Source organism: Alosa pseudoharengus, unplaced genomic scaffold (genome assembly GCF_046254945.1).
Source record: "Alosa pseudoharengus isolate Yale_2024_CS ecotype anadromous, Long Island Sound unplaced genomic scaffold, YU_APseudo_1.1 YU_APseudo_1.1_scf_11, whole genome shotgun sequence".
Taxonomy (NCBI): domain Eukaryota; kingdom Metazoa; phylum Chordata; class Actinopteri; order Clupeiformes; family Clupeidae; genus Alosa; species Alosa pseudoharengus.
In genome coordinates this window covers 35,190,237-35,211,714 of record NW_027468576.1, presented here as the reverse complement: position 1 = coordinate 35,211,714, position 21,478 = coordinate 35,190,237, and the positions used below count along the sequence as shown (strand labels likewise).

Here is a 21,478-nt window from a genome sequence, read left to right as displayed (position 1 = left end):
GAGTGGCTCAGCTCCAAACCCACACCCAAATGCCTCACAAACACAACTAAACCAAATCATGGAAACGCAGCCAGCATTATGTTAAGAGAAGGTGAAGTTATAAAGGACATGGGCAATACCCTGTTACTGGTTTCACAGAGGTAAATGGAATGTTCGGTCTGAACAGGTGAATGGAGTGTTCGGTCTGAACAGGTGAATGGAGTGTTCGGTCTGAACAGGTGAATGGAGTGTACAGACATAACGCACTGATACCTGTAGGAGGTGTGTGTCGATGAGCTGTGAGCCGCCCATGCCGGAGGGCTGGTTGAGCTGCGGCTCGAACAGGATGGGGATGTGCTGGGTGTTGGAGGTCTGCTGGAAGGCCAGGCTGGACTGAGGCTTGCCCAGGTCCGGGGGCTGCACCCCAGGGTAGCTGTGCAGTGCCGTGCCAGAGAGCATCATGGGGGATGGCTGGGACAGGCTGCTCTGCATGAAAGCCTGCTGGGACCTAGGGCGATCACGAGGGGCAGAGGAAGAATGTGAATATGATGGGGTTGGGTCATCAACTCACTGTATCAGGTTTAACAAAAAATGTGTCACTTAAGATCTTTTCCAGTCAGTTAACATCTGCGCCAATCGTTCACAGCAAACAACGTTCAGGTGTCTAAAGGAGTGTGACTCTCTCTCTGCGTACGTTTGTGAGTATATGTGCATGTGTGTGTGAGTGTGTGTATATATATATGTGTGCGTGTGTATGTATGTATGTATGTATGTATGTATGTATGTATGTATGTATGTATGTATGTATATATATATATATATATATATATATATATATATTTTTGTGTGTGTGTGTGTGCGTTTGTGTGTATGTTTGTGCGTGTGTGTGTATATATGTGTTTGTTTGTGTGTGTGTTTGTGTGTGTGTATGTGTGTTTGTGTTTATGGACGTGCTGTACCTGTAGGGCTGTATGGAGGAGCCGAAGAGGTCCTGTGGCTGGGAGACAGGGGGGCCAGCGCTGAGGCCCAGCTGAGGCTGATGTTGGTGCTGATGCTGATGTTGGTGTTGATGTTGGTGTTGGTGTTGATGTTGATGTTGGTGTTGATGTTGATGCTGGGGTTGGCCCTGCAGGGGGGCGTAGATGGGGATTGGGATCTGCTGCACGGCCGTTGGCTGGGCGGGGGGAAACCGAGCCATCAGATTAGGGATCTGTATGTCGTTTCCAGTTGTACACAAGAACCAAGTTTAATTTCTTGTGCTTTTGACTTAGGGACCTCCCACAGTGTCCCATCAACAAACAAAGCCGAATTAATTACACACAACATGACACAGGACACAACAGCATTGCAGGATTGGCTCAAGACAGCTGCAACTTGTGCCACAGGCTATCCCCGGGATCCATAAAGGCACTCCTTCACAGTACAGTATGTGCTGTCCGCAAGCCAATCATTCAACAATCTAGCTTAATCAAGATAACAGCAAAGAATATAAACACAAAGATATAGAGATATCTGTACGTTGTTATTGAACAGTGAACATAGAGAATTTCTTAACAAAACAAAAGCCTTCTTGGGACACCGGAATAGGCGCCATTGTCTCACATGAAGTGCAGGGTTTAAACAACTTACACACAAGGCCTGTATAAACACGACAAAAACACAACAATGTAATGCAAAATGTGTAAATAAAATGTGACTCCAGTGTGTAAGCTGACCGAGTATTTGGGCATGGTGGCAGCTGCAGACATGAGCAGCTGGGTCTGGGCCTGGGCACTGGAATATGGGTCCCGTGTGGAAAGCATGCTTGGGGATGAGCTGGCTGGTCCAGGGGGGTGGTGTACCTGCGAGAGGCCAGGTTGGTAGCCCTGCGAGGGGGGAGCCAGGCGTGGGTGTGGCGGGTTGAACAGGTGACCAGTGTCCATGTAGAACGCTGGGATCTGGGCTGCAGAACCTACAGCGAAAGGAGGAGTAGGAGGGGGGTGGGTGGGGTAGGGGTGGAAAACAAGGGCATATCACATTAGATTCAAGAACAACAGGAAGGTAAACTTCTAATGAAATTATCCACAACACCAGAATCAGTACTGCTGAAATAACTGGTCCACTAATGTCAGGGCAAGCCATTTCCACGAAATTTCCCTACAGCAGCTCTGAAGAACATGAGGGAGCATGACAACAGAACACTTCCAACCACAACAGAACATGGGGGAGCATGACAACAGAACACTTCCAACCACAACAGAACATGGGGGAGCATGACAACAGAACACTTCCAACCACAACAGCAACATCGCCACAATTTTACTGGAGCTGCTCATCACTTCAGAGTCATGATTTATGATGGGTGGACCTGTGCAACTTTTGTCAAACATTCTCTATGTGTGTCACGTGTCCCTGGGCGTCCCCTGCTGTTCTGTACCTTGGCCTACATTCCCATCAAAGCAGCCCAGCCCAGCGAGGGGGAGAGCGTCAGCTCCCCAACGCAGGCCTCATTAGGAGCTGCACTGGGGAGCGCTCAGCCTGGCACCGGCTTTCATCTGGGGGACAGGAGGCACCACCTTCTGAGACATGAGCTCTCTAAGCTACCATCACAGAGCCAGGGAGGAGTGTGTGTGTGTGTGTGTGTGTGTGTGTGTGTGTGTGTGTGTGTGGTGCAGATTGAGAGAGAGAGTTATGGAGGAGAGGTAGAGCAGAGAGAGAGAGAGAGAGAGAGAGAGAGAGAGAGAAAGAAAAAGAGAGCGAGAAAAAAAGACAGAGAGAGAAAAAGAGCGAGAGAGCGAGAGAGAAAAAGAGAGCTAGAGAGAGAGAGAGAGAGAGAGAAAAAGAGAGAAAGAAAAAAAGAGAGAGAAACAGAATATCTGGATGGGCGCAGAGTAGGGGGGACTTCACCTGCTGCAGACTGGGAGACGAACACCTGCGGTGTCTGCTGCTGCTGTTGCTGGGGCAACAGGGAAGGCACGCAGCCCAGCTGGGAGAAGTTGCTATTGCCCACCTGCAGCTGCTGGGGCTTCACCTTGCAGATGTTGGGAGGGTCCGAGGCCGAGGTGGTCTTAGTGCTCAGGGAGGAAGTTGTGTACGTAGCCGATCCTGGAGGAGAGGGAGGGAGGAAATCCACATCAGCACCTCCTACACTACGTGTACATACACACTGTGGACCCTAACTTTTAATTGACAATGTTGAGCAATGAGCAAACTGACTCACACATGAACAGAACTAAAGCAGTCATGTGGCCATGTGGGAGCATTGCACTGTCCTAGTCATGTTGATGCTTATGGAATCAGCTCATATAATTAGATAATGTAATTAGCTCATATAATTACATCAACATTGACATAACAAAGCTTTGCTTTAGTTTACGTTTAAGCCCAATGTGAACAATATACAGCAAGGTAGGTAAAGTGGAGGAGTACCTGAGGGAGGTGGGGGAGTACCTGATAGGGAAGTGGTGGAGGGGGAGTACCTGATAGGGAGGTGGAGGGGGAGGTGGAGGAGTACCTGATAGGGAGGTGGTGGAGGGGGAGTACCTGAGGGAGGTGGGGTTGGGTGAGGTGGGGGAGTACCTGATAGGGAGGTGGAGGGGGGAGGTGGAGGAGTACCTGATAGGGAGGTGGTGGAGTACCTGATAGGGAGGTGGTGGAGGGGGAGTACCTGATAGGGAGGTGCTGGGCGTGACTGAGGCCACGGGGATCTGAGGCATGGAGGCGCTGGAGAAGGAGCTGAAGGAGGCGCTGCCGGCTCCTCCTCCGCTGGTGATGGAGGAGGCCGAGGATGTCACGGGCGAGCTCTTCTCCACCAGGCTGGGCGAGTTCTCCCACGCCTTGCGCGCCGACTCCATCTGAGATACACAGACACCACAGCACAGGAGAGTCAGAAAGGAGGCAAGTCTGCATCCGGTAACGCTTGGGCATCATATCCAAGAGCACTTGGAAGGATATACCGACAGAAGCAAAAAGAGTGTGAGTGTGTGTGTGTGTGTGTGTGTGTGTGTGTGTGTGTGTGTCCTCACCTTAAGTGTCAGGTCTACAGTAGCGGGAGACACAGTAGTGAGGCTGGAGCTCTGCTGGAGAGCTTCTCTGCGTGGCAGAGGCAGAGAGTGAGGCAGGGCCACCTGGATGCAGAGGAAGATGATGGATCAGTTTTAATACACACTCACAAGCTACAGTTTTAATACACACTCACAAGCTACAGTTTTAATACACTCACAAGCTACAGTTTTAATACACACTCACAAACTACAGTTTTAATACAGACTCACAAACTACAGTTTTAATACACACTCACAAACTACAGTTTTAATACACACTCACAAACTACAGTTTTAATACAGACTCACAAACTACAGTTTCAATACAGACTCACAAACTACAGTTTCAATACAGACTCACAAACTAGTTTCAATACAGACTCACAAACTACAGTTTTAATACAGACTCACAAGCTACAGCCTAAGAGCAATCATCTTACCTAAGTTTACAATGCAAAAGAAATGTACATACAGTAATGTGACCATGAAATACACCTCGGTGTGCATGTGTGTGCGTGTGCGTGTGCGTGTGCGTGTGCGTGTGCGTGTGTGTGTCTGAATGTTGGTGCAACTCACATTGGCCACGATGCTCTCCTCCATCTTGCTCCCTGCAGTGGGGACGTTATCAGCCAGAGAGGAGGAGGGGGTGGTGTAGTCGGTCACAGACTCCTGCTGGGGACAGAGAGAGAACACCGATGCAATTACTTACACAAGGCTGTCATCAGATCTATTCACAGCTAACGCATTATTCAGGGTAACATCTAACACCTGAATGACTAAAGGTTTGGGCAATTCATTATTGAGCATTTACTATTACTAAAGCCAGAAATGAACTCCTAATTGAATGCTAGGCAAAGTGCAAAGTCAGTCTATAAGCAAAGTTTTTGTCCATGAACTAAAGGCATCATGTGGCGTGAGACAGCTTTTAGTTGACCCACCGCTGTTTGTGCTTAGGATCTTTCTCATGGTATTACATTTGCAAATATTTTGCATAGTTGCTAAACGAACAGACTTAGACTTTTACATTTTAAAAAAGCCAGACCGGCACATCCGGAAACTTTTAATTTGCTGGATGTCCCGCCACATTTTCGGGGAAAGCAGACCGCTTGGGTTGAATGGAAACGTATGGAGCTGCATCCACATGGCTGGTGCTTGCTTTCCCCGAAAAAAAGGGGACGTGGTGCAGAAAATCGACTATACGCCAGTTGTGCGAATTGGGGCCCCATGTAGCAAAACGAAGCACAGCTGCCCTTAAAGCAACACCAAAGAACTTTTCCTCTGTCACACGCACCATTTGTTTATCCAGCACCGGCTTTGCAAATAACAATGTCCACAGACAAGGTAGAACATGTTGCATGATTTTATGATCAGATGCAAGTCAAATTTTAGTTTCTTATGTCTCATTCCATCGAACTACAGATCCGCTACCCGATCTGGCAAACTAACATAGTGCGGTTATAGCCAATAGAGGGCCGCGAAGCGAATGCAGAAAGTGGCCTTCACCCTGTTATGAGTTGATGAACCACTGAAACGATTTTGGAAACATTATTCTAAGGTACAAAAAAACTCTTTGGTGTTGCTTTAATACAAGATCAAGAGTGACTCAGGCACTGCCACCGTAGCTCACCTTGGAGCTACTGGAATACTCCGCAGAGGGTACGGTGATCATGCCCTCGATTTCTCCCCCGAGCTCGGGCACCTTGGCGTCTTTGTTGGGGGAGCTGGAGTCGCGGTCCCTGCTGCCCCCCGGGACGCCCTTATCCAAGCCCTCGCCGTCTGACTGGCGGCCGTCTTTGGCCTTGCGATTTTTGAGCGAGCGCTCCTTGCCGATGGGGCCCGGCTTGTACTCCTTTGGCTCCGGGGGAGCGATTTCTGGGAGCTGCGAGGACAAAAGGAGAGAAAAGAAAAGAAAAGTAAAGTACAGGAGAGAGCAGAAGAGGAAAACGGAAGGATTCTCGGGTAAATAGGAGGGAGAGAAAACAGAATGGAGCCAGAATCAGAAACAGGTTACACACAGACACAAACAAAACAAAAGAAAAAGAAAGAAAAAAACAAAATAACATTTCAATATATTATTCATTTTATGCTTGACAGTCATGTCTACGGTTTAGTGGTGTAGCTGCAGTATAATGTGCTGAACTAGACACACATACACACCATCTGCACTGAATGTCCTGGATTTGGCCCGAGTACCTTCTGAGGCTTGATGGGTCCTGCGCGGGGCTGTTTCTGTCTCTGCTCTTTGGGTTCAGGTAGCTTGTTCTCGGAGCCCTTCTCCAGCAGGGCGGGAACGCCGTCGCTGTCCGTGCTGCCGGCTGAAGACGGGGCGCCAAACTGGATGCTGTCCATACCAGGCTCCACTCCAGTGTCCACACTGGGCTTCACCCCCTGAAGGAAAGACCGCAGACACTATGAGCTTTAGGACGAGTCAGACATTGGACACAACATTGAACCCGGTGCCCCACCTGACCCTATCACGTGTGTGTGTGTGTGTGTGTGTGTATATATATATATGTATTATTTTTTTTCCACATTTTGATTCCGCGTGATTTCCTGCCAAAGTATGCTGGATCAGATGTTATTTGAATTGATGTCAGTCTGTTTATGGCTCTTATGTTTGTGTGTGGCTATTTTGTTTTGAATATATGATCTCCTTTGTCAAAAAAGAAAGGCATTCAAATGTCCTCCTGTTGATTGCGCCCCACCCAGTCATGTCTCTATTCCCTACTAGTGGGGCCCGCCCCACACTTTGAGAACCACTGCACTAACCCAAAAATATACACATATCAGAGATGGGAAACCTGGCTTTAGGAAGTCAAAGTCCTACCATGTATTGGTTCTTCCTGTGCGTCTAAAACAAAACAGTTAATTTCAATAATCAGGGCATCTTCCTGGCTGGACAGTTGAGCTAATAAGAATCAGCTGCTTTAGTAAATGGTTGGGAAAAACATGTGGTAGGATTTATTTTATTACTGAAGCCTAGTTTCCCCACCTCTGACCTATATTTCCATACACGCTACGGTCAATAAACAAGATGTAGGTTGTTTCAGACACTGAAACACACGCTGACGGACAGACGGCTTCTCACCTCAGGAGTGACTGTCCCAGTGAAGGAGGTGAGCGGTTTGTTCCAGGCACTGACAGAGGGAGGCTGGGGAGGACTGATGGGTCCAACTGAAAACACACAAGAGCTTTCTCCATGAGAATGTTTTGCCATTTGCGATGGGTATTAACAAACAAGAGTATTTCCTCTCAACATCTTCATAATCCTCTGTTAAGTCAGGAAATGACACACACACACACACACAGACACAGACACACACACACACACTATCTACCCATGGCATTCAGAGCTACTCACGTTTCTTAACGTCCGAGAGGACGGTGGACCCAGGCGCCTTATTCTCCCAAAGCTCGGTGCCGAGGGTGCTGTGTGTCTGCGTCTTGGCCGTGGGGAAGTCCACGGGTGCGGAAGGCAGCGGCACGGCTCCTTCGTGAGGCTGGGGGGAGATAGCAGGCTGGGCTGGGGGCTGTAGGCCATGCTGGGACACCGAGATGGCTGGCTGGGGCTGAGGAAGCTGGGGAGCCTGGGGCTGCTGCTGCTGCTGTGGTGGTGGTGGTGGCGGCTGGGGTGCTGAGGGGGCTGCCTGGCTCTGCTGAGAGGCCTGTTGCTGCTGCTGCTGCTGTTGTTGTTGCTGCTGCTGCTGAGGCTGCTGGGATACCTGCTGCTGCTTCTTAGCAAAGCGAGGGGGAAGCTTGGAGCCTCCGCCTCCTCTGCCTTTCTCCCCAGAACCCTTTTTGCTCCAGTTCTGTAACGCAGCAGCAGAGTACTATGGTTAAGCACTTCATAGGAAGAGATGTTTTTCTTTGCAGTAATTTCCTTTGTCCCAACGTGATTCAGCACCATTACCGGTACTAGCCTACTTCAACCAAGGGCCATGAGATGGAGGGATAGCGGACAACCCCGCGCTCACATAATAGAAAATAGCACTCTCCATCTATTTCAAAAACTCTCAAACGTTCAGCCCCACACTTCTATAACAGACTGCACATGTTTCAATCAAACAGGAAAATCCCAAAGGCAATTGGTGGCTACCAAAACACATTTAAAGGGTAATTCACACCAGGAACGACAATTATAACGATAACTATAACGATAAATGCGTTGTGTTGACGAATGTAATGGCTAAAATTTGATGGATTCTGATTGGCGGTCAGCTTTTTTTTATCATTCTTAAAAATCGCTCTGAAAGTGATACCCAACTATATCATTCTTCATGTCGTTATTGTTATAGTTTATGTGTGGACGTTGTCATTCATATTAGCTAGAGCAATCATTTTTTACTAGTAATTTTATCGTTCTGGGTGCGAACGGCCCATCAGAATCAAACATACTCTACCTGTACAGTCTGTTCCTCCTTTTTCCTTCTCTCCTCGTCCTGCAGGCGCTTCTGCTGCTTCCGGGAGACCACCTCCGTGAAACCGTCGTCATTGGCACTGGACTGGGGGTCCTCTAGTGTTGTCACTTCAGGATGGTCGTCGATTATTACCACACCTACAGAACACACACACGTTTCTCTCTGTACTGTCACAGTATACACCGTAATTTCCCAACTATTAGCCGCGGTTTATATATTGATTTTGCTACATTTCTTCAATATGGGGTCAATACACAGAGTCAGTTAGGGTATTGGTATTAATTAGGGGTGTGAATCTCTCATGTAAAAGACGATACGAATCGCATCTAGATACATGGGCACGATTCGATACAAGAAAAGATACATGTTTATAAAAAACAATTCAGTACGATTCGATGGGATGCAATTCGATGCAGTTCAAGAATGAAAAGCATTCTGAAAGATTTTTTATAATTTGCTCAAGGTGCATTCATTTTATATTATCAATTATCATGGTCATGGTTGTCAATTAGGCAACAAAATGTGTGAATATGATTATGTAAACTGAGGTTTGTTTCATATACTGTATTGAAATGAAAAAAAAAAAAATAGTCTAAATTTCAGTCAAGCACAGCAGCCAAATACAACATAAAAATACATTTTTATAGACTTTACAGATTTTATAGAGTTATATCTGATTGTTTTCATGGAGCTGTAGCCTTGTTGAGGTAAGACAATACCGAAATAAAATAAAACAGTGCTTAAGACACTCTTGGCCTTTTCTCATATAGGCCTAGCCTACCCTACAAGAATAAAATAGGCCTACAAATCAATGAACTCTCTGGGCTTATTTTGTTCCAACAGTAGACCTAATGCAGAAACCTAAAATGCCACAATTCTGAGTGAATATGAACAAAATCATTGGCTAATAATTTATGCATCGTTTTAGCAGCAAGGGCCAAATTATTATTTAACATTAAGGAAATCCCTTCATCAAAGGTAAGGCTACTCTACAGACTATCGTTGCTGTTTAGGAATGCTATAAGTGCTTAATTTCGCGCTGGATTTCGAAAAACAAAAGCCGACCGAGTGCAAGTTGTCACATGGTTAAATTGCAATAGATGTATGGGTAATGAGGTCATTTGACAACTTTGGGCAATGAATGTAACCAAAAACGAACTGCATTACCCACAATTCCGTGCCACGTATAGTTTCAAAACCGGAAGTGGGATGAACGCGCTGCTTGGAACGTAAATGAGTCTGAGCGAGCAGAAAAGGTTGTGCAACGATTCATAACAAGTAAATCGATATAACGACCGGTTCATATCAGTTTTTTCCCGATACGGGGCTTCACGTATCGATGTAGCCATATCTTACACGTTAAAAACGGATACCGATACGTATCGGTTAATCTTTACACCCCTAGTATTAATATGGCATAAAACACTGTCCTGCGGTTTATACACAATGCGGCTAATACACAGGAAATTACTATATACAAGTCTTGTAGTAGATGGGACTTCATGACACCATCATTTTTTCTTACTCAAATATCAAATATACTCAAATATTTACACATATTTCTCTCTGGCCCTTCAGAGATGCACCATTTCTTCAAAAATCTGATCCATTGCCAGTTAAACATAGTTTACCTCGGGCACTCATATTTATTTACGGCATAGCTACAGCAATAACTATTTGCACACGGCACACACTCATATTTGAACTCAAACACTGGGAACGGCGACACTGGACGGCGGCCACTCACTGGCATAGTTGTTCAGGTCAAACTGGGACAGAGCATCAACCTTCTCCTTGGGTTTCTTGGCGGCATGTTTGGCCTCGTCTTTGCGGCGAGAGGACGACTCCTTTCCGCCCTTCTGACCCGCTCCGGCCTGGCCGGACTCTGGGTTCTGGGCACTGCAAGAAGGAGAAGTCGGTCAACAAACAAACACACAAACATAAATAAATCTGAATCATTTAAGATTTAAGACTGCTGGCCAAAGGGATAATGTAACTTATAATTTGTCCTGACCGGACGCCAGTCTAGACTGTTTATCGACAGAGAAGAGCTCTGAGAGAAGACAAGTGGCAGAGAGGATATTAGATGAACACTGTCAAGCTATTCTTATGAAAGGCCATGATGGAAGAAAAAGAGGGGGGGGGGGGGCACCTGGCTAAAAATACTCCGTGCCGGAGTCTAAATTTAAAGATCCAGAGAAAAAGAATCACATGCAGGCAATTAGTGAAGAAGCAGCTCCTGAGAGCCGAGAGCAGTTCAGATGACTGGCAGAAATACAAAGTCACTGTGGTGGGGACAGGCTGCTTAAGTTATACAGAGAGAGAGAGAGCAAGAGAGAGCGCTAGAGAGAGAGAGCAAGAGAGAGCGAGAGAGAGAGAGAGAGAGAGAGAGAGAGAGAGAAAGAGAGAGATGGAGAGAGATAGAGATAAAGAGATAGAGTGCTAGATAGAGAGAGAGAGAGAGTTTGTGGCCACTTTCAGGCTAACAGCACTACAGCCTGAAACAACATCTATCTGAACTGGAAGCCTTGTATATGCCCAATTGCAACAGGTGTAGATAAGATGAGCCGATAAAACTAAATTGCCCCACAGCTCTCTATCGCTAAGGGGTATATAAGCTAACGGCAGTGTAATGGCTATGTAATCAACCTGCCTCTCTACTCACCCTTTCCGTCCGGATTTGGCGCCAGAGCCTCCTCTCCTCTCGCCCTTGCCACCTGCGTAGCCTCGGCCCGGCTTGGCGCCGCTGTTGCCCCTGCGGTTCTGCCGGTCCACGGGCCGCTGGCTGGAGAAGCTCCGCTTGGCGCTGGCTGCCGCCTCACGTTTGGGGGTGACCCCTCCCTCTGTGGGGCTCCTGCTGTGGGGGGCGGAGCCCTGGTAAACGGGGCCGGAGGCGGCCGGAGCGGGGGCGGAGGATGTCGTCGTCGTGGCGGCGGCGGTGGCCGACGCAGCTTCCAGCGCGCCCTTCCGCTCCTCGCGCTCCCGCCGCTCGTTGAAGTCGCTGCTCTCCGACGCCGTCTCCCACTCCTCGTTGGCCTGGTCCGACGAGTTCTGATTGGACAGGTCGGGGGACTTGCTGCCGGCGGCGGCCACGGTAGTGGCGGCTGCTGCCGCGGCGACATCAGAGGGCAGCACGGCCTCCGTGCCAGGCAGCTCGGGGGGCGTGGCAGTGGCGGTCGACGTGGCCGGGGTGGCAGAGCTGGTAGCGGAGGTCGGGGGCAGGCTGGGTGGAAGAGCAGCAGCGGTCCCCTCTGGGAGGGTGACGGGGGTGCCAGGGGCTTTGGAGAGCGTCGGGGACATGGTGACCGGCGCGGCGGCCAACGGGGAAACCTCTCCGGCCATGACGGCCGCTTCGCGCTCTTTCAGCCGGCGGAAGCGAGGAGGCTTGTCCTGTCGCGGTGGCCGTGCGGGCCTTGGCCTCCTGGGCCTCTCCCTGCTGCTCTGAGCTCCTTCGCCAAACGCCCTCGGCTTTCCGTCGTATTTGGGTAGGCGCCGATCCGACGGCGGGTTGTCCATGCGCGAGTTGTCCGCGTCCTCTGGACGGAAGGTCTCCATTGGCTTGGAGGGCCACTGGGAGGATTCGCGGACTCCAGGCCGCCTGAGGGGGGCTGACCTGGGGCCTCCACGCTCCCTGCCGCCCCCTCTCCGGCTGTAAAGTGCTCCTCTGCCTCGACGTGTGGGCTCGCCCTTGGGCAGGAAGCCAGGCTTTGGCCTACCTTCGTCGTCTTTGCTCCCGCCTTTGTCAGGGAGGTGAGCGGAACCGTACGGGCCGCCAGCTTTGGGTCCGGAGCGCGGTTCCCCGGGTAGCTCCCGCCGCAGCGGACGGCTGGGTTTGGCGCTGGGCTCTCGGTCAGAAGCGGCTGTGTCGCTGGCCGACTCGTGGCCCTCGCTCTCAGAGTCCGTGTCCGAGCCCCGGCGGCGACGACGCTTGGGCAGCACCTCGAAGTCCGAGCTCTCGCTGCGCGTCTCGCTCTCCTCCCGGCAGCGGAGGCTGGCGGCGGCCGAGGCGCTGAGCGGAAGGTCCGAGCGCGCGCGCGGCTCCCGGTACGGGTACTCGCCTTTGCTGCGCCCACGGCTGCTGCGCCCTCGCCCGCCATAGCTGCCCCTGTAGCTCCGCCCGCGAGAGTAGTACTCCCCTCTCCCGCGGCCCCGTAAGCTGGGGTCCATTGGCCAGTCCTTGTCCCGGTCCATGTCCTTCTCCCGATGCGGATCGCGGTCCCTTTCCCGATGCGGATCGCGGTCCCTTTCCCGATGCGGATCGCGGTCCCTTTCCCGATGCGGATCGCGGTCCCGATCACGGTCCCGATCCCTCTCCCGTTCATCGCGCCTGTAGGAACGAGGCGGCAGGTTGGACTCTTTCCGGGAGGGGAGTTTGGGTTCGGGGTGCTTGTCGCTGACGGTTGGTTTGTCCGTTTTGTCATCGGGGATGTTCGCCGTTGCTGCAGGGCCCACGGACAGCTGCGCGTCTCGGTCTCTGGACTTGGCGGCCCCACCGGCTGCCCCGCCGTCCTCGGGCTCAGTGGACGTCGTCTCCCTCTTGGCCTCTCGCTCCACAGAGGGCCTCTGTCCTTCCAGCACGGCCGCGGCTGCAGAGGAGGGGGGCTTGGAGCTGCCGCCGCCGCCGCCGGAGTCTTTCTTGGAGCCGCGGTCTCCCCTCTCGTGGCGCTCCTCCCGCTCCTTCCTCTGCTCGCGCTCCTCCTTCATGTCACGCAGGACGGGCTTTTTGATGGGGCCCGAGCGCCGTAGGGGTCGTTCTCCTCCTCCACCACCTCCTCCTCCCTCTCTCCTGCCAGAGCCAGAACTCCGGGAGGGCCAGCGAGTGTCCACCTTCTGTTTCCCGGGCTGAGGCAGCGGGAGTTTGTCTGCTTTGTGCACGCTGCCAACGCCACCGTCCGTCTGAGTGGCGGGTGGCGTGGAGCGGTTGTTGATGCCGGTCGGGCCTGGTCCGAACGGCTCCCTCCTGGGTTTCTCGTCCGGACGCTCGCCGCCGCCCTCGGACAGGTCCAACGTCTTTGTCGCCATGGTAACGCCCTCGAAGCGTGGCTCGTCCAGCTTTAGCGAGTGGCTGGAGCCTTGGGAGAAACTCCTCTGCAGCACGGCCTTGCCGAGGGCGTCCGCGTCCTCGCAGCAGGGAAGGCTGGCTTCCTCGGACTCGAAGGACGAGACCGCAGCCACCCTGTCCGCCTGCAGCAGGCCAGGCACCTCCTCAGGCCCGTGGCCGAACGCTGCGGACAGTGGCTCCGACGAGTCCCGGAAGAAGTCGCTCTTGCCCCGGGGCTCCAGGGGGCTGTGCTCCTGGGAGTAGACAGAGGAGAGACCCCTGTCCAGCTCCAGACCAGCGTCCAGCCTGCCACGAGGAGAGGGGGAAACAATCAGTCAACCAAACAGACCATGAAACTATGCGCTTACACTGACTAAAACATGTCACATAGAAAGTTACTCTTGATAGAAGGTATGGTACCCTCTTACAACCAAGTACAGTGTACGACAAAGTAAAAAAAGTGTAAACAACAGTGTACAACAAAGTAAACAAAGTGTAAACAACAGTGTACAACAAAGTAAACAACGTGTAAACAACAGTGTACAACAAAGTAGAACAGAAGTACAGAGTAGTGCAACAAAGTAACATCACTAAGGTCAACAAAAGTGGAACCTTTCGGTCCTCTCCCTCACCTGGGTTCCTTGACGTCATCGCGCCCTTTGGGTGGGGTGGCCGCGGGCAGCGGCTCAGTTTGGGGGTACGTGTCGGAGCCCCACACTACGCGCGGCGGCTCGTTAGGTAGGCCGTGCTCTCGGATGGGACGCGTCAGGTGATCGAAAGAGTCGGAGCCCGACGGGCTGCTGTCAGCCGGGTCTCTACGCACCAGCTGCTTGGGGGGAATCCTGCCTGCTGGATGGAACACGCGCCGGACAAACATCACTCAGATGTGCAACTTCACCACTGGTATTCACTTAACATTCCCAAGTAGAGTGCTTTGTTAAACTTATCACTACACTTCAACAGTGATTATAATCTAAACAAGCATCTATATTGTGCTGCAACACAGGGTTTCCCATTATGGAAAATCATCAAGATTATTTTGGTCAATATTGAGATTACCATTATTCGTAATTACTCAATGATTTTGGAAAACATCACCCTTTTTCTAAACTTAACAAAATTAACAATGAGCTTTGTGTACTTTGTGTAGCTACAGATGCACTTCCTAATCTCTCCACTGGGGTAAACAGAATCACTTAACACCACTCAGCAACACATTCCTAAGAGACTTCTTAGGAACCAGAGACTTCCTAATGAAATAGATGCCCGATAAGTGCCCAAAATGCGTTGCAATATGGCCGCCGCGTGGAGGGACTCGCCTACAAGGAGCCACTGTTTACCTGGGTGCATGGGGGGCATGTCCATGGGCGGGCGCCCCGACATCATACGGGGGTCCATGTACGACTGCATCATGAGCCAGCGCGGGTCGAAGCCCATGGAGGGCATGTGCTGAGGGTGCTGGGGGTGCGGGCCCAGGGGCTGGTACAGGGAGCGGTGCTGAGGAGCTGGCACCCCGGTGCCAGAAGGGGACACTGGGCCACCGCCGCTGCTGCTACCACCACCACCGCCGCCGCCACCGCCGCCACTCTGCTGCTGCTGCTGCTGCTGCTGCCACTGCTGCTGCTTGAGCTGCTCCTGCAGATGTGAAAGCATTAGAGACTTGCCTGTGTGCTTGCTTTGTGATGTGCTGTTGAGTATAAGAGACTTGCCTGTGTGCTTGTTTTGTGCTGTCGAGTATAAGAGACTTGCCTGTGTGCTTGTTTTGTGATGTGCTGTTGAGTGTTAGAGACTTGCCTGTGTGCTTGCTTTGTGATGTGCTGTTGAGTATAAGAGACTTGCCTGTGTGCTTGTTTTGTGCTGTTGAGTGTTAGAGACTTGCCTGTGTGCTTGCTTTGTGATGTGCTGTTGAGTATAAGAGACTTGCCTGTGTGCTTGCTTTGTGATGTGCTGTTGAGTATAAGAGACTTGCCTGTGTGCTTGTTTTGTGCTGTCGAGTGTTAGAGACTTGCCTGTGTGCTTGCTTTGTGATGTGCTGTTGAGCGTTAGAGACTTGTCTGTGTGCTTGTTTTGTGCTGTTGAGTGTTAGAGACTTGCCTGTGTGATTGTTTTGTGATGTGCTGTTGAGCGTTAGAGACTTGTCTGTGTGCTTGTTTTGTGCTGTTGAGTGTTAGAGACTTGCCTGTGTGATTGTTTTGTGATGTGCTGTTGAGCGTTAGAGACTTGCCTGTGTGCTTGTTTTGTGATGTGCTGTTGAGCGTTAGAGACTTGCCTGTGTGCTTGTTTTGTGCTGTTGAGTGTTAGAGACTTGTCTGTGTGCTTGTTTTGTGATGTGCTGTTGAGCGTTAGAGACTTGTCTGTGTGCTTGCTTTGTGATGTGCTGTTGAGCGTTAGAGACTTGCCTGTGTGCTTGCTTTGTGATGTGCTGTTGAGCGTTAGAGACTTGTCTGTGTGCTTGTTTTGTGCTGTCGCTATTTCACAGTGATTTAAATACTACTCACAAAAAGTCAGGGATATTCGGCTTCCGGGTGAAATTTCAGGATGAACCTGAACTCCACTATAACCTTTACAGGTGAACTTAATGTGACCTTCTCTAAATTTTTGAATGCGCATGTCCAACAACAGTTCAATGTTTCAGTACTTTCTGTACTGAAACACTAATTTCACCCGAAAGCCAGATATCCCTTACTTTTTGTGAGTAGTGTATATATCCAATGACACATTGATTTTTTTTTTTTTTTTTTTTGACACATTGAATTGATTGTTGAACATAATTTTGATGTTTTTGATTAACATAATTGAATGTTTTAGATTGTGTCAACAAGATACATTTATTTTTCACCCATATCAAAGTATCAAATATATACATTAAAAACTACTTCTAGTCACATAGGATGGTGTTAGCCATATGTAGAGTCCCATCACGGCTCTGTGGCATTACCTGCTGTCTGAGGAAGCGAGGGGGCAGGGACTTCTGGAACTGTTTGGAGTAGCCCGAGTTAACCGAGGGGCGGATGGCTGCACCACCCTCCCCTTCCGCCTCCGTAGGCTGCAGAGGGGGGTCCTCACTGCTGGAGGGGTCGAGCCGGGACAAGGAGAGCTGAGGGTCCTCTACTGCACGCATCCACATGCGCGCACACACACACGCGCACACACAGAGACGCACACACAGAGACGCACACACACAGACGCGCACACACACACAGACGCGCACACACAGACAGACGCACACACACAGACGCACACACACAGACATTTACTTCAGTCCTAATAAAATAATGCATATTATTTAAATGTAAATTTCTCCAAAGAGCCACAAATTAATGGCATCATTCTAACTGAAGCAGCTGGAAGTGGTTCCTTCCATTAAATTCCGGTAGTGCTCAGCACTGGGTCTCAGCTGTGAGATTTCTTAACAGGCAAAAAGATTTACACTGTGATCCACATGAACATGAAACCGACCCAAGCATCCACTGCCATCCATCTGTGTGTCTCTGTGTGTGTGTCTCCGTGTGTGTGTGTCTTTCCCACTGACATCCGTCTGTGTGTGTCTGTGTGTCTGTGTGTCTCTGTGTGTGTGTCTCTGTACCACTGACATCCGTCTGTGTGTGTGTGTGTCTCTGTGTGTGTCTCTGTACCACTGACATCCGTCTGTGTGTGTCTCTGTGTGTGTGTCTCTGTACCACTGACATCCGTCTGTGTGTGTGTGTGTCTCTGTGTGTGTCTCTGTACCACTGACATCCGTCTGTGTGTGTCTGTGTGTCTCTGTGTGTGTGTCTCTGTACCACTGACATCCGTCTGTGTGTGTGTGTGTGTGTCTCTGTGTGTGTCTCTGTACCACTGACATCCGTCTGTGTGTGTCTGTGTGTCTCTGTGTGTGTGTCTCTGTACCACTGACATCCGTCTGTGTGTGTGTGTGTGTGTCTCTGTGTGTGTCTCTGTACCACTGACATCCGTCTGTGTGTGTCTGTGTGTGTGTCTCTGTACCACTGACATCCGTCTGTGTGTGTGTGTGTGTGTGTGTGTGTGTGTGTGTGTGTGTCTCTGTGTGTGTCTTTACCACTGACATCCGTCTGTGTGTATGTGTCTGTGTGTGTCTCTCTCTCTCTGTGTGTGAGTGTACCTCTACACTCGTCCGAGCTGAAGTAATCTCTCATGGGCTGTCTGTCGGGCTGCAGCTGGGGCTCGTTTCCGGCTCCGCTGTTGTCCTGCTCCGCTGGGGCCGCGTGGGCTGCGTGGGCCGGCGGGGTGGGCTGCCGCGGGGGAAGATGCGCCGCTGCGATGAGCTCCTCCTCCTCCTCCTCCGGCACGCTGGACTTGGGCCTCTCGTGGGCTGGCGACGGGACTGGAGGAGGAGGGGGGCCCTGCGCCACTGCTGCAGGCTGTTGGAGCTGCTGCTGCTGGAGGGGGGGCTGGGGGGTGGGGGTGTCCGCCCGGGGGCCAGCCGAGTCATCATGGCCGTCGCTGACCCCGGGAGTTGTGGCGGAAGCGCCGTGTTTGGGCTCCGAGGGGGTTGCGGTGGCGGCGGCGGCGGGACTGGAGGCAGGCGCGGGTCGGAGCTTCTCGTTGAGCCGCTTGAGCTTCTCGGCGCAGGCGGCCAGCCGCTGCTCCTCCATGCGCCGCTCCTCCTCCTCGCGCCGACGCCGCGCGCGCTCCACCGCCTCCGACAGATCCGACTGCTTCTTGCGCTTCTGACGCCACGCCTCCGAGTCCTCCTCCCCCGCAGGCGGCTTCAACGATCTGGGGCCGCTGCCGCCAACCGGCCGGCCCGCTGGCTGACCCTGACAAAACACGGGAGACGAGACCACGGGTGAGTTTACACACACCTAATTGTGCTTCAATATAGCTCTATTAAAAATAAATGTAATGACTCTTTAAGGTGCTCTACGCGATGCTGGGTAACGTCACTTCTGTTGACTTTCAAATAAAACAGAGAGCTGGCTCGCTACTTCCTCCCCCTCCCCCCCGTGCTGCTCCCGTGCAAGTGAAACTCTCCTAAACGCGCATCTCGTCAATGATTTGCTGGAACAGTTTGTTATGTTTTTATGGGCTAGGTTTGCCCAGGTTGTTTTTGTTGCCTTTTTTTGAGCCTCTGCTGTCCACAGAGATTGCGGTTTTTTTACAGTGTATTCAGGACACAGACAGCTAGCGGTTGGTTAGGTGATGTTTGCAGTAAGTGACATAACATGTTTAGCCTAAAAAACGTGTGGCATCGCTTAGAGCACCTTTAAGTAATGATATACTGTATAAATATGCTGAACAACCAAATAAAGCTATTCATCTTTTTTTCCACTTCTGTGTACTTCAATACACCTAAACTTTAATAATGTGGCAAGACATAGCTATGCTGAACATCAAATAAAGCTATTCCTCATGGGCAAGCATGCCTCGACATACTGGCCATGTTTCAAATAAGGCTACACGTTTTAGAAACTGCTCTGTGAAGGCGTCTTTCAGTTCCCATATCCAAAACAAAAACCAACCAGAAACTGAACGTCAATTGAAGAAGCAAGGTGAGAAAGAAATCCCGATCCTTTAAATTTGGCATTTGTACTAAATAGCACAAGCATGCATATCATTAGTCATCACCTGGTAGTCTCGTTGTGCTGCCTTGTATTGGGCCATGCTGCCTGGTGAGGGAGCTCTGCCGTCGCCGCCGTCTACCCATGAGCCTTTGCTGCCGCCCCGGTCCTCGCCTCCATCCTTCCAGCCCTCCTGTCCGTCTGCAGCCCGTGCTCGCATGCGTTCCATCTTACCCATCCATTCCCTGCGCAGATGTGGAGAAAAGACAAGACAAAAAAAAAATCGCTGTGTGATTATTCAAGATGCAACCACAAGGATTTCTAAAAAAAAACAACACTAAGCAGCGACTACCTTGACAACCCTTCACAGGATATTAACTACACAAACAAAAACATTCACAACAGAGAGAGAGAGAGAGAGAGAGAGAGAGAGAGAGAGAGAGAGAGAGAGAGAGAGAGAGAGAGAGAATCTCTAATGAGCTCACCAATTCTCCCCTTTCTCCTTGGCTGCTTGGTTTTCCTCATCGTCGCTGAAGTTGAGTTTTTCTGAGTAATCCACCTCCATCTGGGCTCCTGGAGACCAGACAAAAACAGGGCGAGAAAGTCAGACACAACATTTTATCTCGCCGTGCTAATTACTGACAAATGCTCTGGGCTCTAATGGTGCATTTTAAGGCTGCTCTTGATTTGTTTTATTTTACTGCAGCCTGGCTACTTTTCCCTCAAATTTCATCTGGACACCCCTGCTGTGTCAACTCATTAGAACAACACACACACACACACATAAAAATACACCCGTCTTTCGTCTTATTTCCCCTGGGCGTGTTGGACGAGCTGTGTGATGTCTGCTGCTAGCTCAGCTGGTGAGAACAGAGCTGTTTGTCACCGCTCACCTGCCCAGCCTTCGTCGGCTTCCGTGTCCAGGTTGTCCAGCTCCTTCAGGTCTGTGGCACTGATGATGGAGGGCCGGTCAGGGTCCTGCTGCCATGACTGTGGCCTTGGGCCTGGTCTGGGGCCTCTGGGATAGATTCAGGAAGGGAGAGGGGAAGAGAGAGGGGAGGGGAGACAAGAGCGAGAAAGAAAAGGCAAGAAGAGATGTCAGCTGTCAGATGTACAACATATAGATATGTCCTCCGACCATATAAAACAGCATGTTAATTATTAATATGCATGTATATTAGGGGTGGCATGTTCACAAAACCCACGGTTCCGTTCGTATCACGGTTTTCGGTTCTGTACGGTTTTTGTTGTTATTTTTTATTTTAATCTTTAACACTTCAGAAATATCATACTTCAGCATATGATATATAGCTTAATTATCCACCATTTAGGCTACAATATTAAAATAGTTATATCATGTAATCATGCACAAAATGAAAGAATTTGACTTGAATTTAAGCACATCATTGAGACCATCTCTGAGGAAAGGTGAGAATTTGATACAGCAAGAGTGAAGATATTGATGATTTCAACATGCTTTTAATTTATTTGTCAAAAGAGTAGAATGTGTTATTGCCATCTACAGGAACTTTTGTGCCTTTTTAGCAGCAAATGAACTTCAGAAAGAATATATTTAAGCTCACGATCTTCAGACCGGCCCAAAACGTTAATGGCCCACCAGGAATCCACCCGAAGCTCCCGATAAGCCACTCTGAGCCTGCACTAGCATAATGAATGTGTTGCACAATGCTTGCACACAGTCGCAGTTCTATCTACCGTTTTCTTTCCTCTGTCGTCATAAGTAAAACTGAACACAAAATGTTCCCACACACCAGACTTATGAGACACTGGCGCAACTCCGGGCTGCCTTCATTATCTCTCCCACTTTCCATTTCTACACGTGACCCACAGCACTTCACACCTCCGCTTTCACACGAAAGGTAAAAAAAAAACTGTCTGAGGTCGCATACGGGCATGACCGTCAACACCCTACGATGCACACATGGCCCGAACCGAGAACCGAACGGTTCGGATTCTTTTCATGAACCAACCATGATGCCACCCCTAATGTATATGACCTATTCAATCAGAGTTAAAAATGCTCCAAAAGATCCTTTTCTTTTGAATAACCAGTGAAGGCTGCCAGGACAAAACGTCAGGCTCAAAAAAGCTCAGAATCTAAACGAGTGCAAGGCTAATTCTGGTGCACAGCAACCTTATCTGTATTGCACTGCAGGGGTCAATGATCAAGGATGAGCACAGAGCTCTGGCATTTCAAAAGTGGGTCAAGGTTGCTGTAAAGGTGTAAACAAATAGACTGCCCAAGGGAAGCAACAGGATACATTTACACATGTACATAAATGATATACACACTAACAATCAGTATGGATTTTGAGTATATCTGCAAGAGGAGACCATCACGTGAACCAAATATCCCATCAGAATTACACTTTGTACATTCTACATATATAAATATGTAGGATATATTAATAACTAACTTACACAATGATAAGAAACAACAAAGAAAGAAGGAGGGGGGGGGGGGGGCACTGCAAAGAA

At 50.1% G+C, this 21,478-nt stretch overlaps 1 protein-coding gene across 14 annotated transcripts in view; it reads right to left on the bottom strand.

The window, feature by feature from the left end:
* Positions 1-21,478, bottom strand: part of prrc2c (proline-rich coiled-coil 2C) — a 39,627-nt gene that overhangs the window by 7,398 nt on the left and 10,751 nt on the right. Inside the window, exons 7-27 of one of the 14 annotated variants that reach the window (XM_076279019.1) lie at positions 19,873-19,997; positions 19,465-19,552; positions 19,047-19,224; positions 17,581-18,238; positions 16,399-16,571; positions 14,801-15,095; positions 14,093-14,309; positions 11,085-13,766; positions 10,167-10,318; positions 8,402-8,556; positions 7,363-7,810; positions 7,090-7,175; positions 6,159-6,389; positions 5,629-5,880; positions 4,578-4,673; positions 3,984-4,085; positions 3,626-3,812; positions 2,866-3,063; positions 1,695-1,930; positions 939-1,189; positions 253-487 (exon numbers count right to left, since the gene is read on the bottom strand). In XM_076279019.1, coding sequence (XP_076135134.1) covers positions 253-487; positions 939-1,189; positions 1,695-1,930; positions 2,866-3,063; positions 3,626-3,812; positions 3,984-4,085; positions 4,578-4,673; positions 5,629-5,880; positions 6,159-6,389; positions 7,090-7,175; positions 7,363-7,810; positions 8,402-8,556; positions 10,167-10,318; positions 11,085-13,766; positions 14,093-14,309; positions 14,801-15,095; positions 16,399-16,571; positions 17,581-18,238; positions 19,047-19,224; positions 19,465-19,552; positions 19,873-19,997 — 7,045 coding nt within the window. The remainder of the gene's footprint in view (positions 1-252; positions 488-938; positions 1,190-1,694; positions 1,931-2,865; positions 3,064-3,625; positions 3,813-3,983; positions 4,086-4,577; positions 4,674-5,628; positions 5,881-6,158; positions 6,390-7,089; positions 7,176-7,362; positions 7,811-8,401; positions 8,557-10,166; positions 10,319-11,084; positions 13,767-14,092; positions 14,310-14,800; positions 15,096-16,398; positions 16,572-17,580; positions 18,239-19,046; positions 19,225-19,464; positions 19,553-19,872; positions 19,998-21,478) is intronic. The other 13 variants (XM_076279025.1, XM_076279026.1, XM_076279027.1 and 10 more) reach the window with 13 other exon arrangements.